The sequence below is a fragment of the Manis javanica genome, chromosome 2, assembly GCF_040802235.1.
Source record: "Manis javanica isolate MJ-LG chromosome 2, MJ_LKY, whole genome shotgun sequence".
NCBI lineage: Eukaryota > Metazoa > Chordata > Mammalia > Pholidota > Manidae > Manis > Manis javanica.
In genome coordinates, this window is record NC_133157.1 from 48,544,380 (window position 1) to 48,562,127 (window position 17,748).

Consider the following 17,748-nt stretch of genomic DNA (forward strand, 5'->3'; position numbering starts at 1 on the left):
TGTGAGGTATGGAACAGAAATTATTCCTTTAAAATTACTTACAAAGATTCAAGTATTAAAAGAAAATGATTCGACAAAGCAAAACTGAAGGAACAAAACAGCAGCAGACCCACAGATTCTAAGAAGGGACTAACGGTTACCAAAGGGGAGGGGTGGGGGTAGAGAGGGAGGGAGAAGGGGATTGAGGGGTATTATGGTTAGTACACATGGTGTGGGGGGACCACAGGGAAGACAGTGTAGCACAGAGAAGACAAGAAGTGACTCTGTGGCATCCTACTATGCTGATGGACAGTGATTGCAATGGGTGTCGGGGGGACTTGATAATATGGGTGAATGTAGTAACTACAATTTTTTCATGTGAAACCTTCATAAGAGTGTATATCAGTGATGCCTTAATAAATTAAAAAAAAAATTTTCCTGCATAAAGCCCACAATTGTGAAGAAGAATTTATTTAACCTATAATCTGCCCTAACCACTTGTTTTTCCCATTTGCTCTTGCTTAGGTATTATAAATTTAACAATATTTTCCTGTAAGCTGTTCTTTTAACAAAATTATAGGTTAAAACATATTATTAGACTTGAGAGTTAAAATGAAACAAGACTGCAGTGAATTCTCCACAATATTCTATTCATCTCAGACTTAATATAAGCCAGCATCGTTATTCTGACTTACAAATCCCCCTCAGATATCTGTATTGACAACTTGACTGTTTATTTCCCAAAGAGCTTCAAGCTGTTAGTGTTCTGAAACAGGTCTCTGACTTCCTCACTCACTGAACGGTCCTCAAAGACGCCAACAGATAAGACCTGACAGTGTCCTACTGCTGCCAGCCAGCAAGCCCAAATACCTCTTCAGTCACTTTGACCCTGTCTGGTATTGCTGGCAACCAAAGCAATCCTTAGAGGCTAAGCAAAGGGAAGAAACAGACATCTCCTCCCAAAACAAAGACAAAGGTAAAGAAAGCTAACTTCACACACTACACAGAGCAGCTCTCACACAAAGGGAGAGCGATGAAAGACTTCAATTCAGATGCTCCATGTCCCTTAACTGAAAAAGTCATAAATTAAAATGCATTCCTAAAAGTAGGTACAAAGAAAAAAGGGTTTTCAAAGAGTATTAAAATAAGGACCCTAGTTATATGTGTTTTAGTTGAGGCAAAAAGAGTCATAAACACGCAAGTGCTAAACCAAAATGTTTCTGGATATCAAGCTGAACTCTGAGTATACAACTTCCCAAAGGAAAATCCTTACGCAAATAGCAGAGGCTTTACCTGATAGATTGGAAATGAGAAACTAAGCCTCAGACAAGACAGCATAGTCAATAGTGTTATACCTGAAGTCGATGTTGCCTTGTATACAGAAATTCATTTCTTTACCTCATGCATTCGCTTCTCTGGGACTTGTCTTTGCTCTTTATTCTTGTCATGTGAACTGATCTATTCTCCCAGCCACAGAGTGAAGTCTAGGCCCTCCCTAGGGACTTGAGACATTCCTGCTAAGCTGGCTTTGGTTCACTGGGATGCACAGCACCCACTAAACAGCTGTGCCCTCTTTCTGAAAACAAGATCGTTAACATTTTGAGCCAAACCATCAAACCTGCTTCCAATCCAACAACCAAGGACTAACTCTTTGCAAAGCACCAAACTCCTCTCCCACTCTCAAGGACAAGAAAAGCACCAGGAGCCAATGTGTTCCCATCACAGGAACAGCCTACAGGCAGGCAGGAAGAATGGCCCTCACCTCTTCATCTCTGCGATGAGCAGCGCAGTACAAGGAACCCCCAGGGTCATCAGAGAGATGTTGTTGATGGCGGGCTTGACAAACGCCAGGCCTGTTGTGACTGCAGACAAGACGCAGACCACCACCTTGAACCTGCCCCTGAGTTGGTGAAAGCAAACCAGACATGTTAGCAAAGAGCTCTAGAGTGTTTGTTGACTGTTGGCAAAGCACAGGTATCACTGGTGGAGTGCAGGCATAAAAGGAATTGTGCACCAAGTACCAAGAGTCTAAAGGCCATTCACACTCAGGGCCCTCAGCAAGTCCACTTCAGGGATTCATCCTTAGGAAATCATCAAAAACTTTCAAAATATTTAGCCTTAAGAACGGTAAAGTAGAATCAAAGTCCTTGAAGGTGGGATATGGATAATTGTTTTCTCAGTGTCACTTTTCTCTATTTTTTCAGATGTTCTACAGCATGGCTCAGCAAACTTTTTCTATACAAAGGGTGAGAAGTAAATATTTTAGGTTGTGGGGGTCACAGGACCTCTGCCACAATTACCCAAGTCTGCCATTGTAGACAATAAGCAAGTGAGTGGGTAGGGCTGTGCACGGGTAGAACTTGATTTGCAAAAACAGACAGTGGACCCACTGGCTCGCAGAATGTAGGATGCCAACCCATTTTACAAGGTGACGTGCATGACTTTTGTAAGAAAAAAGCCAATTTAAAAACCATAAAACTTCTTAGTTTAAAAGAAAAAATGTCTTCTGTGTCTAGCACATATAACTGAAAGTCTTAAGAAAAAATTCCAAGAGTGTTCATATTTACTGACAGTCCACAATTTATCTGCACCGGAATTTTGTGTTGACAAGTTTCTGACATGACAATCTTAGAAAAATAACTGATGCCATCCTCACCCGCTTCAGGGAAGTACTTCCAGAGCAAAGAGCCAGAAGCGGCGATGTGATTCAGGGCATCCTTCTTCTCTCTCTAGGACTCTGTTTCCTTACCCATAAAATGGAAAGACTGGACTAGGATCTCTAAGGCCTCATCCATGACTGAGATGTAGGAGCACATGATTTTCCCAAAGTTTCTGTTATTCATTATTAGCACAATTTACTTTGGCTGAAAGCCCTGGAACAGGTCACAGTTAGGAAACTAATTTGAATGCAATTCCATTATAAAGAAATCAAAGTGCATTGAAACCTTCAAAATACAAATTTATCTCTTAAAGGGGAAAACCATTTATCATCAAGGCACAGGAAGTCACTGATCAAGCTGCCAATGTTCTGACTAGAATGAGCAGAATTGTAGCCCCAGCCTTCAACCAGAGAAAAAATATATTATCTCTGCAAGAGGATCCAGCCAACAAATGCTCAGGAGAATCACGTTTTTCACCTAGCCTTGCCTGGCATCCTTTACCACTGGGTGAAAGGCTGCCTGCTCCAGCCTGATGATGACAGCCCACAGCAGCCCTACCCTGCCACGCACCCGGCCCCTGGGGACCCACAACAGTTCTCTCACTGGGTGGAGGTTCTGTGACACACACCAGGGCTTTCTGGCCTTTTTAGATTGCATAGACACATCATCAGAGACTTCTAGTCCTGTAACCAAAGGCTTAGGACTTGGGTATAGGTTGCAGAAGGTAACAAAGGGATTACAGGTTTTCCAGTGAGACAGATGTGTGTTTGCTTTCTGTTTCTATCGTTTAGTAACTGTGGGGTCTGGGGCAAGTCACTGAGCCCTCCAAGGCTCAGGTTTCCCATATGAAAATTAAGAGACCCTGCCTCGTGGTGTCCTCACAAGCATTAAAGCACTTAGCTTAGTGCCCGGTACATGGTATGTGCTAATAAAATGCACTATTACTGTTCTCATTACCATCATTTGAGAATAAATGCAACTTTAAATAATATATTATTGTTAATAAATCATCTCTCAGGGAAGATCTGGCTGAATGGTGTTGCAGTCACTGATGGCTCTGTGTAGTTCTGCCAAGGACTTCAAAGGCAGCAAGCTTGACGAAACTTGCTTTCTCTAAGGAGAACATGGGCGGATACCTCCCCAGTCCAGAGGGTGTGGAGAAATGCACTTCAAGAAGGTGAGTCAGACACCGGGTTGACTTGTGAACACACGACTCTGCAGCCTGAAGTCAACAGTGGTCACCTGGCCAGCCCAGCCGTCCCTAAGATCACCAGAAGCCATGGGTACAGCCTGGAAATATTCAGGAGTGAGGGATCCTGATGGGCTGTTTTATAATCAGTGTGACAGGCAACTCCTACTGTAGTCTTTGGGCCTGTCTGTAACTTCCCAGCCCATTATGGACTCAAACTGGAACACATGGTCTGGGATCCTTAGCATCTTTCCTTAAGTCCCCAAAACAGAATCCAGCAACCCAATGCCATCCTCACAATTTTATAATAAAGCTGCTACTATTATTATCATTAGCCATCCTTTATAGCAGTGGTTTTCAACCCTATCAAACCCTTTTTATAGCAAATATTTGTTACACCCTTTTTATTTACTCTTCTGAAATGAAGTGGATTTTATGGACGATAAAATCTCCATCAAGACCACAAAAATATGTCCATAAACTCCCCAGATGTCTCTTATGCGATGGCAGCATTCCTGGTTAAGATCCACTGCTTTAACTACCCTTTAGGAATAGCCTATTCAAAACAACCAGCCCAGATATTCACAGGACTACAGCATTTGGTCATGCAGGGTTCACGTCTGTCATTTATAAGTAAGGAACTGCTAAGGCCCAGAGAGCCTAAGATGCTGGCCCAAAGCCATCTAGCCAGTGTGGTGGCAGGATGGACAGACCCCAGCTATGCAGGATTCAAAACATGAACTGGATTATAAAGTGAGAGATGTCCCCAGATATCACTGAGGCAAAAATCATACAAATCAGAGCAGGATAAATAGTTTAAAAAATGGATACAATTAGCCTATAATAGTTCTTTGTCCTTGATTTTTTTCTTGCTCAAAATAAAAATGTCTAGAAAATATTAACAACCACCAACAGCTAAGAGTATGTCATGACTATTCTTAGGACATTCTAGGCAAGATTAAAAAAACCCTTTTTTTATCCCACCAATTATTCCTATTTACATAATTAACTTTAAATTTTTCCCTGCTGTTCTAAACACCTTATCTTCAAAACACTTATCCATATTAGCCATTCATAATAACTGCTAGCACTTATTGAGTCCTTACTGTTCAAGACACTGTACTATATTATGATTTTCCCATATATTTCCAACTCTAAGAGGTAGCTACTCTTGTAGTTCCACTTTACACAAGAGCAAAATGAGATACCAGAGCTGTAAAAAAAAAAAAAGACTATATTCAAGGCCATGTCTACCTGATGCATAGTCACTTAGCCACCATACTATACTGTCTCTTCTCCAGAAATCTCATACCAGAATTGATTTTACTATGTTTTTAGAAATATTCCAGTAAAGTCTAGATCACATACAAAAAAGGAAATTAAAAACTATCTGGTAAATTCAGGCAGCTAAATCACACAATCCCTGACCTCCAGAAATGCTAGTTCTGATCTGAAATCTGGTCTGGCTTGTCACTTCCACAGCAGAGATGTCACCTGGCCCCACGTCATTGGGCAGCAAAGCCCACACAAACGGGCAGGGGCAGGGGCTTGTTACTCTCCCCGTCACTTGAAAATTGCAGATGGAAAACAGAGCTGAAATCCTTGTGTACAGTGAGCTACTTTTCCTATAACATGTACCCTTTCTTTCTTTTTTCATTAAAATCTTCAATGCCCAGTCTCTGCTTCAATTTATATGCATAACTCAGAAATGCTAGACAGAAGTCTCTTCTACATGCCCTTAGTAGTCATGAAAGCTCCCTGTGAGCACTCACCATCCTCTTAGTACCATTCTAAGTACTCTGCAGGACCATCTCACAAGAACCCGGAGGTGGACACTATTACTTACCAAATTTTACAGATGAGGAAACAGAAAATTTAAGAGTTAAGACAAGTTACACACTTCGCTAGCAGGAAAGCCAGAATTCGAATGCAGGTTGTCTCCAAAGCCAGGGATAAATACATATACGAAGCTCAGCACCTCCAAAAGACTCTCTCCAAACTAAAGACAGGGGTCACACCTTCCCCAGAGTAATGCTGCTGGCTGCTAAGTCCCAGGGGGTCACAGACCTCTTTGCCTCACAGTATATTTTCATATTTGAAGTTGGTAAAGCCATTAATTCCTACAACCCCTGCCCAATTTTTTTCTCTCCTTCCCATAACAACATTCCCTCACTCCCAACTTAAAGAAATGAGAAAAGAAAAAAGTTCTCTATTATGAACATTGTCACTTGAAATTTCAACCCTCCAGGCCTCCAGAGTGCCACAAACAAGCAGGCCCTTTATTCCCATACCTTCAACTTCTCGCTCAGATCCCAGGACATGAAAGATCAGATCTAACAGCAAAGTGATTTCTCAGCTCAAAACCCAACACACACTCAGGTTCAGGGAAAGGATGGAGATGACAGGTGGGTACCTTCCCAGATGACAGGAAAACCAAAAGGTAAATGGTGTGTTTCTCAGGCAGAGTCAAAAAGCCCCTACCCTCAAAGCCACCTCATGACCCCACCACCCACTTCCACCTCTACCTTCAGCTCCTCCCCGCGTTAGGAGGCTTTCTAACCATCCCCCCTCACTCTCCTGAAGCTAAGCAAGGAAACACAGGGCGAGGAGCTGGAGACTGCCCAAACCAACCCGCTGAGTTTTACAGCATACTTCCTCCGCTGCGGAGAGGCCCTCAGCAAGGTGGAGGCTGCATTTCTTCGAAGAGCAGGACCTTTTGCCTGCAAACAGCTGGCTCTCTCTTTTATAAGAAATCCTCTTAAGGATACGTCTGTCTGCCTGATGATACTCAGAGAAAGTACAGCTTAGTTCAAATCCTGCTGCCCAGGATGAAGTTTGTACAACTAATCCACTTAAAATGCTTTTCCCCTACCTCATTTAAAAATAATTTTTGTATTAAAAATTAACATGTGCTCTTTGAAAAAAAACAACTTGTGAAAGAGTACACATCACAAGTAAAGGTGAAAGTTCTCTCTCCATCCCAATCCCAAGGAATAGTCAATGGCTGTCACAGCTGTCCCCCTACCTCCAAGCATTTCTGTGCACATACATAGACATATACTCAAAAAGAAGTTAGTTCATTCATCCTAATATAAGGAAATTACACACGGTCCTATGATGTGCTTTTTATAGCTGGCATGTTTCCTCCACCTCAGTCCACAGAGAACAGCCTTCATCTTTAAGAGCTGTATACCTCCTACTCTATTCAGAGTACCAGGAAAACCAATGCATTCTTTCATTTTCCTGGTATTGTTCTTCCTGGGTTGATTAATTGAATCCATATTTCTAGACTATTCATATATGTGTGTGTGTGTGTGTATATATATCTTGACAAAATATAGTGACCTACAGAGAAATATGTGTGTAATATGTTCTGGGAACATTTTTCATCTTTGAGGCTGACTCTCTTCTGTTCCTTCAGATATTAACAAACTTCATACAGTTCTTCAGACAGACTTTCCCTGACCAAATCCTAAATCAGCACCCAAGTCGCCACTATCCCCCTTATCACATCCTATCATTATATTGTTGTTTGTTTATCAATTTGTAATCTCCCCAATTTCAGTGTAAGCTCACTGAAGGCAGAGACTCCACTGTTTACTGCTATAACCCAAATGCCTAGAAAAATACATAGTAAGTGTTCAAAAAAATACTTATCAGATGACTGTGTAAGCATGACACAATAAATACTAAAATTCATCCCTTCCTGAAATTCTGGGTTTCCAGCTTGAAGATAATGTGTTTGTGTACGTGTGTGTGTGTGTGTGTGTGTGTGTGTGTGTGTGTGTGTCTATCTGTCTCATCAGGAACAAAAATAATGCAATTTGACAATCACAGAATCTACTGTTCCTAGAATCAATTCCTCAGTGGAATTCTACTATAAACTCTTAACATGGTGGAGTTGGATAGGACTCGAGGAAATGTTCTAGCAGGAAATCAAAGGGCTTTGAACTACCATTCAGTAGTTACTCCCCTACTGAAAATCTTTCCACTTTTGCTCATATCATGTAAGGAAGACATTTGATTTTCTGTCCCTTATGCCATATAACTTCTTCTCCAAGCATATTAAAAATGCCCTCTTTTATCTGTCAGTCTAACTGTCAGACCATCAACAATCAGTGGGTATTAAACACGTATTATGATAAGCTCATCACGAGGCTATGCTCCACTATGTGTTATTTTTCTTGATATATACATTGCTATATTAGGTACTGCACCTAGCAGTAAATGAAAAATGTTTAGCACAAGCTTACCTGTCGTTACGAAAGATCTTTGGTAAATATCTTCTGGGGAACCACATGGCCAGAGCGCACATCAGAACCCAAAGGATGGCAAGTTCATCAAGCATCTGTCCCAGGAAACTGAGGGTTGCATGGAAGTAGACAGATCCAATACCTAGAATCAAATACAACCAATAAAAAAGGTCCCCACAGAAGAACACTCACAAATTCAATGCACTGTCAAAAGGTCACCCTTCCCCAACCACTATTACAATCACAGATCATGCTTTCACTCTGAAAAAGAAACTTATGGAAGAAAGTTACACCACCCAGGCATGCAGACTTCAAGCCTAGAAATGATTTCAAGTGGAGCCCAAATACCAGCACATCAGAACTTTAATAATTCTAGTTATACACAGTTGGTTTTCATCCACTGAGGCTTCCTGGGAATAGGCAGTATATAAAAGTCAACATTCTCTCACAGTTAAGAATTCCCAATCTGCCTGTGGAAGGAAATAGAAATTCTACAAGTATTTCCCAGAACAATGACAAAGCAAACATCTAGAATTTTTTTTTTAACTTTAGTAAACTAAAGTCTCATCAAAGTTCAATTGTTTCACGTAACTGTTCAGAAACTCTCAGAAAACTGTACTGGCTCAACACCAGAAGCTGTTATACACATGAATTCCCAAATGCAATTCAGTGAAACTACAGCCAACCTGGTAATCAAGCCTGTATTCAAAAGCCCTACCTTTGGCGTCAAGCGAGCAAAATAAAAGCTTGCTAAGACGTCAAAGTGACTTTGGTTTACAAAACATAATGTTCAAATAGGACAGGAAGTGTGCCGGATTCCATTTCCCCCCTTTCCAGTGCATGCTCGAAAATGAGTCCAGTCCACTTACCTACAACAACTAAGAGAGTCCATATTAAGTAAATGCCACTGTTGAAGCATGATGCATACTGACGGAACAAGCACATGCAGATAGGAGGTAAAACGAAAAACAAGATATTGCTTATCTGGGGAGAAAAACATAAAGTGAAAAGATGAATATTAAGTAAAAGAGCAAAAAATAAAGTAACTTGTTCTGAATATGCCCTTTGCAAACTGGGGTGAATGCAGCCCACATCTTGTTTAAATTGTTACCCTTCAAGTGCAGATACACAACCAGGAAAATTTTAAACTTTAATAACTATTTAGGGGGCTCCTTTCCACCTCGGATCATAGGAGCAACTTGAAAAACAACTGTAATCTCAGAAAGTTGCCCAGGCTCCTCTCTTGATTTGAAGAATCAAGAACTCCTACTCTTTTTTTGCACATATTAACTAGAAATCATTCTGATTTACTTCCACATACCTTTTTAAAGATCAGGCCTGCACGAAATAATGGTAAAAATAAAGTTGAAGAAGATAAGGACTAGACATGTTCCATCCCCCAATTGTTTTCTGCCAGGAAGGCCAGCCTTTTCTCCTGGGCCCACAGGAAGGTAGGAGGCTTCCTAGTTCCTCTGCATTGCCCTTGTTCAGCTTTCTCACCTTAATCAAAACCTACATTTAGATAAAGATCAAATTTGTAAGTTCCTTGACAGCTTTAAAATGATATCATTTTATCTTTCAGACTTTTGTGCAGATTTAAGCCACTCGATCATCTCTCCATGGGGCATTTGGTTTTGTTTTTTAAATAATATATCTTATCCAATATTCAAAATATTGTCATTTCAACAGGTAAACACTATTTCAATATGATTAATCAGATATTTTACATTTTTTGATTATATAAGGCTTTGAAGAATAGTGTGAATTTCACACAGCAATGACGACTTGGACCAGCCATGTTTCATGGGCCAATAGCCACATGTAACTAAGAACAACCACACTGGAGAGTGCAACTCTAGAAACTCACTTTCAATTTTTTAAATTTGTCTTTTTATTTTTTTAATGGGGTCATAGAGAGCTCTTTTTTCCCCTAAATTTTTTTAATTGAGGTAAAATCCATATAACATAAAATTAATCATTTAAAAATTACAATTCAATCACCTCTGTCTAGTTCTAAACTGTTTTCATCACCCCAAGAAGAAATCCTATACCCAGTTAGCAGGCCCTGGTAACCACTAACCTTCTTTCTGTCTCTGTGAATTTACCTATTTAGATAGTTCATAAAAGTGGAACCACACAACATATGACCTTTTATGTCTGACTTCTTTCACTTGGCATAATGCTTTTGAGGTTCATACACATTGCGGCATGAATCAATAATTTCTTCCTTTTTGTGGCTGAATAATATTCCAGTGTATGGCTACTGCCTGTTGTTTATTCATTCATCCATTAACAGACTGTTGTGAATAGCACTGCTATGAACATTCATGTACAAGTTTTTCAGTGCTTGTTTTCTCCTGGGTATATCCCCAGGTTGGCATGCTGGGTCACATGGCAATTCTATCTTTACTGACTGAGGAATCACCAAACTGTTTTCCATAGCAGCTACAGCATCTTATTTTCCCACCAGCAATGTATAGGGGCTCTATTCTCTACATCCTTGCCAACACTTATTATTTTCTGGTTGTTTTTGTTTTTAATTAAGGCTATCCTAGAAGTTATAAAGTGGTAGGGACATTTAGCTTTTTAAGTGTGTGGAATGAGGGGGCCTCTCATAAAGGACCACGCATGCAGTGGAAGTGTGCAGAGAGGGAAGATAACAGCTACATCTAAATGAGCAGTACCAATGAGGATGGGGTGGGAGAGGTACACAAAAAAGGATTTAAAAACTTTTGGAGATAAAAGAATGGGGCAGATGAAGTCTGGAAAGCCACGGACATGGGGGCTTTCAAAAGAAAAGACTGGTCACCTGTGTTGGACAATACAGAGGAGGCCCCAAAGGAAGCATGAGAGTGGGTGTCCGAACTGAACTGCCTGAAGGAGCCAGGGTAGAAGGGATCTGCCAGACCTAGGAAATCACACTGCTGCCCAACTAAATAAAATGCATCTGCAAATCCCAGGGCCTGAGGCATTTTGTGGTACAGGTGCACACTGGCAGCACCAGCGGCCCACAGATGCCTCCATCTCCATCTGGGAACAAGAGAGGTTATGAGTGACACCATTTTTTAGAGGTGGGAGAGAGATAGGGTGAGAGAAATAAAACAAGTGAAAAGAGGTGGGCAGGGCCCTTAGTCAGAGGTGGGATGGCAGCAGGACTGCTGCCTTTGGTTAAACCCCAAGACTGAAACCCTTAGTGAGGCCGCATCACTGGAGAAAAGGAAACCCTGTTCTAGTTGGTCCACTGATGGAGATCTTTTTCTCTTTCCCCTGGAAGCCCTGCGAGCTCCTGGTGAGCCTCGGTGAGAGTATAAACTGCCTCAGATGCCCCATGCAGTCTGCAGTCTCCCATCTTAGCGGTATGGCCAACTCTCACTAACTAAGAAACAGGCAAGGAGGAATTAGGCCAGGGGTCTAGTACTGTATAAACAGTAGACATTGCTCATTGCTCATTGTAGCCACGGATTGTTCATGTAGCCTTCAGCTTTCCATGGAATCATTGAAAGAATGAGAGAGCTTTAAGAGATAAAGTGCATCCCCTGTTTTATAAGGGGTATAATTGAAGGCCCAGAAAGGTTCCTAGGAAAGCAAAGACCAGAGAAACAATCAGTCAAGGAGCTGAAGCCAGCATCCAGCCCCACACTAACTTTCACCTCCAATCCACCCAATCACATTCTGACTTCCTTGGCTTAACTCAACTGGTATCTTAAAAATTCTGAATTACATCACACACCGTGTACATATGACCCATAACACAATTTAAATGTGGCTCTCCTTTCATTAAACACAGAAGGAAGAAAAGGTAAGCACAGAAAGAGGTAAGGGGGAAGAAGGAGGAGAAAAATGGAATTTTTATACCATAAGTAACTTAAAATCTGACTTTTTCATATACATGAATGTATGCTCCTTATAAAAAAAAAAAGAAAAAGGAAAAAAAAAGATCACAAAGCTAATGTCTCCTTTCTGTTCTCCGCTCTAGAAGTAACTATTGTTCCCAGATTCAGTCTACAAGTATTTTTCTTTACATTTATTTGAATACATACATATCACATGTTATGACATTATCACTCTGTAACTTCCTTTTCTCATTCAACAATATGCCTTGAAAACCGTTTTTGTCTTAGTTAATATAGATTCACCTCCCCTCCGTAAGTATTGCAGATGGCAGCAGTTTACTTAGCTGTTCCCCAGTTGAAGAACCAGTTCATAGCCCCACCTACAATGCTAGGGAATAAACACATTTTGCTTTTTCCCCAGAATATCTTTATTGCCTCAAGTCCTCTCAAGTCCCTTGCTTCAGCCAAGTGCAGCCAGCTGTCTGCCAAGCTGTCCCCCAAAACGGCTCTACCAATTTATGTTACTGCTAAATGTACACATTAATTACTTTTAATTGTATTTATACACTATTCACAAAGGCATAAAGTCCTATATTATACTGGCAGTAAAATTATGATACTTTAAACATTTTTTAATACACATATTAGGGAGATCAATTTAGAAGCACCATTTTAGCATACACTCCCAAATAACATTGAAATCACCTGATTGTTTCTGCATAGCCCATCTACGAATGCCTGCTGGCCTTCACCATGCCTTTTAAAGGCATCATTTTATAAAAAGGAAAGGACTAAATTAAAACGAAACGCTCCCCAAGACAAAAAGAGGAAGGAACTCCTAAAGAAATACGGAAAAGCAGGAGTCATGGCTGAAAGAAATTCAATGGCTCCGTCTCTACTGAGAAATGAAACTTCCCTTAAAAATTGTTACAGGTCACTAAAGTTGAAGAATTGTTCAACCAAGGGGTGTTTTTTAAAGCCTACTGTTGGATCATCCTTCGGAGAATTGGTTTATTTAATGCCCACAGAACAGATTTTTTAAATTGAAAAGAAACCACAATTTTAAAATGTATTAATTATTTCCTCAGAAAGTTCATTCTATGAATTCCTGTCTAACACATTCACCAAAATAATCTCCTGAACAGACTGCAGTCTCATCCTAACACATGTGATGTTGCACTTTCCCAGGCCGAGGGTAAATGCTGACAGAGCAACAGGCTGTTTATTTGTCTGAACAACAGGTTCATAAACAGCTAAGGAGCATTACCCTGGCTGAGGACAGTGTCTGGGCATCTTAATCATATGCAGATTCCTACTGTCCATCCCATTGCTCCCTTCCTGCCTCAGGGATGATCAGCTGTTTGGGTTTGCCTGGGATTAAGGAGAGTTCTCAAGGGCATGAGACTTGCAGTTCAAAACTGGCAAAGTCCCCGACAAATCAGGACAAGTTGGTCACCCTACTTAGAAGCCTTCTTGCAAACCCCACCCCTGCCCCCCCGCAGTACACCAAGCCCATGCAGAGTGCTAGTATGCTTGCCAATGGGCACAAACCTCTATTATGGCCCTCACCCCCCAGATGACTGTTTGCAGGGCTGGTCTCTCTGAGAGGCTCAGTAGTTGCCCAGTAAATGGAGAGATGGATTGATAGGTATTTCTGCCCTACAGTAGTGGCATGTGGGCTTTGGCATATAAAGAAAACTACTTTCCTTATCTTGATGATTGGTGGCAAAGATAACTGGAGGAAGTAACAGATAATGGGCTGATTTTATGCATATATTTTGCCCCAAGACCTCTTTTTTCATCACCAATTGATTTCCTTCACCCCTGAGGCACTGCCTAGCAACAGAGTCCCCAAAGGATAAGCCTAATGGTCAAAAAGCAGACCCCATGTTTCTCCAAAGTGATCTGGAGTCTTTCTCTTCAGTGTGGCTAGGGCCTGAAAACTTAAAAAAAAAAAAAGGGTCTCAAGTCAACAAAATTTGTATGTATTAGAAAAAGAACAAAATGTGCAGAAGTAAACAGCTGTGAACAGACATGATGTGTTCTTGGAAGAGATATTTGGGCTTGGTTGAAGCAAAGGATGATGACAACATTTGAGGCAACAGAAATTTGTGGAGCCAAAAGCAAAATGCTTTGTATTCCCAAACATTGTCAGTGGGAGTATAAACCAGGATACTCTTTGGTGTGTCATTTAGAAATAATTAGCAGCCTTTTAAACTGAATATTCTCCTTGACACAGCAATTCCCTATCTAAGATTAGGATTTGCAAACGTACATCCATATGCATACATAGGATAGTCATTGCATTGCTGTTCTAAAACCAAAATGAAAACAGAAGCTGCCTTAACTAAATGTCCATCAATAAGGGATTGACTGGGTAAATAAATTATGATCAATCCATTAAATGGAATACTGAGTAGGTGTTGCACAGAGGAATATAACTCTGTATGAGCCAATATAAGACCATCTCTAAGACATACTAGTGAAAAACCGAGATGCAGAAGAATTTATGTAGTATAATCTCTGTTGGGTTGGAAAAAAAGCTTGGATATTGTGTGTATATACTATTCATGCACTCACACTAATACATGTGCCTAGAAATGTCTCAAAAGATACAGAATTGTATTTCTTACTTTATAACTTGCATACTCTGATAAATATTTTATCATGATGGTGTTACTACTTCTATAATAACAACAACAACAAAAAGCTAGTTTAAACAAACTTGTTTTCATATCAAACATCATGAGTTTTATCCTATAGATCAAATAGTTCCAATGCAGGAGTTTTAAATTAAAGAATGTCTGAATAATAAATAACCTGGATTTACTTGGCATGCCAAATAAATAAATCTAAGGTACTACATGGCACTTAACTCTTCAAGAGAAGTATCTTGAAGAGTCAAATAGACCAAATTGTAATTGTAGTTCATTGATTTTCCTGACTTTGGCAGGTTTTGTAATCTATCTAGACCCCAGTTTTCTGCTTTATCAAATGGACATCGTCAACAGGACCCACGGCTTAGGGCCATTGTCAGGTGTCCAGAAGAGTTGCAAACACTTCATAGTAGCCAGTACTAAGTGCAGCTGGAGCAGTGACGTGCTCCCCCAACACCCAAAAAGTAGGTTCTAGAGTCCTCTCTCTCAGGTGTCTCCTGATTTTACATCTTCAGTTCCTTAAACCTTTTTCTCAAAATTAATAATGAGTATTATTTTCCTACTGAATAGATAATCAGATTTGCTGCATTACTATGAGGATTAAATGAAATGTTTATGACCAGGTAATAGTCCACTGTTTTCCTCAATACAGGAGTAAGATAGGCACAGTTTGTGTTGTGATAAGTGTCAGAAGATAACTAGGGTATGGGGACAGTGGAGAGGAAATGGTTTTTGCTAAACTCTTTGGATTGGCACTCAACAAAGTTAGGTAACCAACTACTTTTCTGTGACCTTAATCTCTTTGCTAGGCTGAAACAAACGTAATGGTTTACAAGTATTCCAAAGAGTAAGATTTGTCAGGTGGACAAATCTGGCCACAGATACTACAGCTGAAGATCAACAGTTCAGTTCTAAAAATGACTTTGGCACACACTGCATAACCTATCCAAAGGGACAAGACTACAAGTAAAAACCAAATAAACTCTCCCCCCATGTAGCACTCTGGGGCTTTGTGAAGCAGGCTCAGGGCCTGACTCTCCTGGCTTCAGACTCCATAGATAAATGACCTTGCTGGGCATGTGAGAACCTGTCCTCAAGCTGTCATTTCTTCTGCAGCTCTGGTGAAATCCTTCGTAGTATTCTTTACTTAGAAACGGAACAACTGAGTTACCACCAGAGAAAGTACCCAGCCCTGCGCTAAGCCCATCCCAGGTGCCCCGGTCTACACCTGATAGTATGCCCTGAAAGAGGTAATACAATTGGTGAGGTGTAGCCACCTCCACTAACTGCAACTTTCACAGAATCTACAGACAGCAGAAGGCCAGGTTTTTCTTGAGAACTAACCTGGTCATAAAAAAGTAGTGGAAAGGTTTGTGTGGAGGGCAGCCATGGATGTCTCGGGAGAATTAAGATTTCTGGATTGTGAGCCCAGCCATGCCAGAAATATGAGCTTGACAGCTCCTTTCTCAAGAGCTCAGTTTCCACATCAATGAATAAAAGGCCGGGACTAGCTCCTCAGAGATCCCTCCAGGCAATAAGCACCTGATTCTTGCCAAGGACATTTACTCCAGCAAATCTAAGAAGAAAATCCTAAACAACAATGTCAATGAGTTTTAAACTACTTTTCCGTGTTTGGACAGTAAAAAAAGATAAGCCACTTATAGGACCATACAGAGTTTTATATTTGGTACCAGGATCCTGAGCCGTGAAAAGAAGAGGCATTTCCTTCCTGGCTGCAAGCTTTCCATCCCACAACGACTGAAAGCACAGGGTTCTGCAGTGGGGAAGTTTCTGCTTGCCCATATCTAGGGACCTAGGCAAGTCCAGAAAACATGCACTGCAATCACTCCCAAATTTCACTTTCACTCTCCAGCTTTAATAACTGCAGAGTGCACAGGCCTGGGGAGTTATCTTTGGGGCTGGCGTGACACTTGGGTACTAAAGGCCAGAAAATGAAAACTAGTAGTAATTAACTTGGTTCTGGCCAAAAGTAACTCGACTTTGGGGTATCTGTGGGATGAGGCAAGTCAGCGTGGTTTGAGTGGCCCCAGACGCTGAGGCCTGCGCGGGGGGGTATCCCCCTTCCCCCCGGTCTCCCAAGAGCAGGTATTCAAGGCAAAAATGCACAATGCACCACAAAGATCCCAGGGGAGTAGGAGAGTGGTCCCAGAGGGTTCACCGCCCGCAACTGATTCAAACGGGGAAAATGGGCTGACACAGACCACTGGCTCCAAGGCGGGTGGCGACCAGACAAGACAATAGAACCTTCACAAGGAAACGACCAGAGGAGGGTGAGCCCAGGCGTTGCAGCTAGGGACACGAGAGGACCACAGCTGTTGAACTAGAAGGAGCACGCAGAGGAGGGCGCGTGGGTCGGCTCTGGCCCTGGACAGAGCGTGCTCCAGATGTGCGCGGAGACCCGGGTCTAGATTTCAGGCGCAGCAGCACTTGGGACAGTCCCTCCCGCCAGCCCCCTGCCATCCCCACTCCCGCGCCCCGCACCGTGTTGTAGAACTCGGCGATGGCAGGCACGATGGTGTAGTTGTCCTCGCACCAGTCCACCTCCGAGCTGCCAGCCTGCAGTTGGTCCCACCAGTACGGGGTACCCATGGCTGCTCTGGGGCATTGGAGCAGCTGCTCCTGCAGCTGATAGAGCCCGGAGCTGCTGTTGGAAGCCAAGAGCAGTGCCTTTATTCACGACGAGGAACCCTCCGGATGTGGCGCCTCCCAGCAGGCCTCCAGAGCTCCGCTCCGCCTGTGGAGCGTGACCAGCTCGCAGACTCCTCCCCCTACGACTCCGCCCCCCTGGGGCAGCCGGCTACGCCCACTTCGGGGCGGGTTGCGGGTGGGAGGCGGGGCATTTGGAAGTTGGGTCTAGGCTCCGGAAACCTCCAGGTTCGCGTGTTCCCAGCAGGTAGCGAAGGCCTTGCGTGTCCTGCCCGCGCCCATCTCACTCAGACTCGCAGGCGCCACCACCCTTCCCTCTGTGCAAAAGTGCCAGAGGTCCCTCCGGCAAAAATTTAAAAGCCGGAGAAACCCAGGAGGACCCAGGGCCTTACTCTTTGGGCCCCCATGAGTGTAAAGTCTGCACCCCCTCCCTAGAAAAGCCCTAGGACCCTCTGAAGCCAGTAAGAGTTTGCTTAGCAAGACTTAATGTGGTGCGCTGGGGCAAGAAGA

General features: G+C 42.2%; 1 protein-coding gene across 4 annotated transcripts in view; it reads right to left on the reverse strand.

Annotated features, from left to right (window-relative positions):
• ACER2 (alkaline ceramidase 2) overlaps positions 1-17,336 on the reverse strand; it is a 29,902-nt gene extending 12,566 nt beyond the window's left edge. Inside the window, exons 1-5 of one of the 4 annotated variants that reach the window (XM_017646282.3) lie at positions 17,074-17,321; positions 9,403-9,593; positions 8,951-9,065; positions 8,082-8,223; positions 1,742-1,879 (exon numbers count right to left, since the gene is read on the reverse strand). In XM_017646282.3, the coding sequence (XP_017501771.1) occupies positions 1,742-1,879; positions 8,082-8,223; positions 8,951-9,026 (356 nt within the window). In that variant the 5' untranslated portion in view covers positions 9,027-9,065; positions 9,403-9,593; positions 17,074-17,321. Of the gene's footprint in view, positions 1-1,741; positions 1,880-8,081; positions 8,224-8,950; positions 9,066-9,402; positions 9,594-17,073 lie in introns of all 4 variants that reach the window. The other 3 variants (XM_073228444.1, XM_017646280.3, XM_017646281.3) reach the window with 3 other exon arrangements.
• Positions 17,337-17,748: the final 412 nt, after the last annotated feature.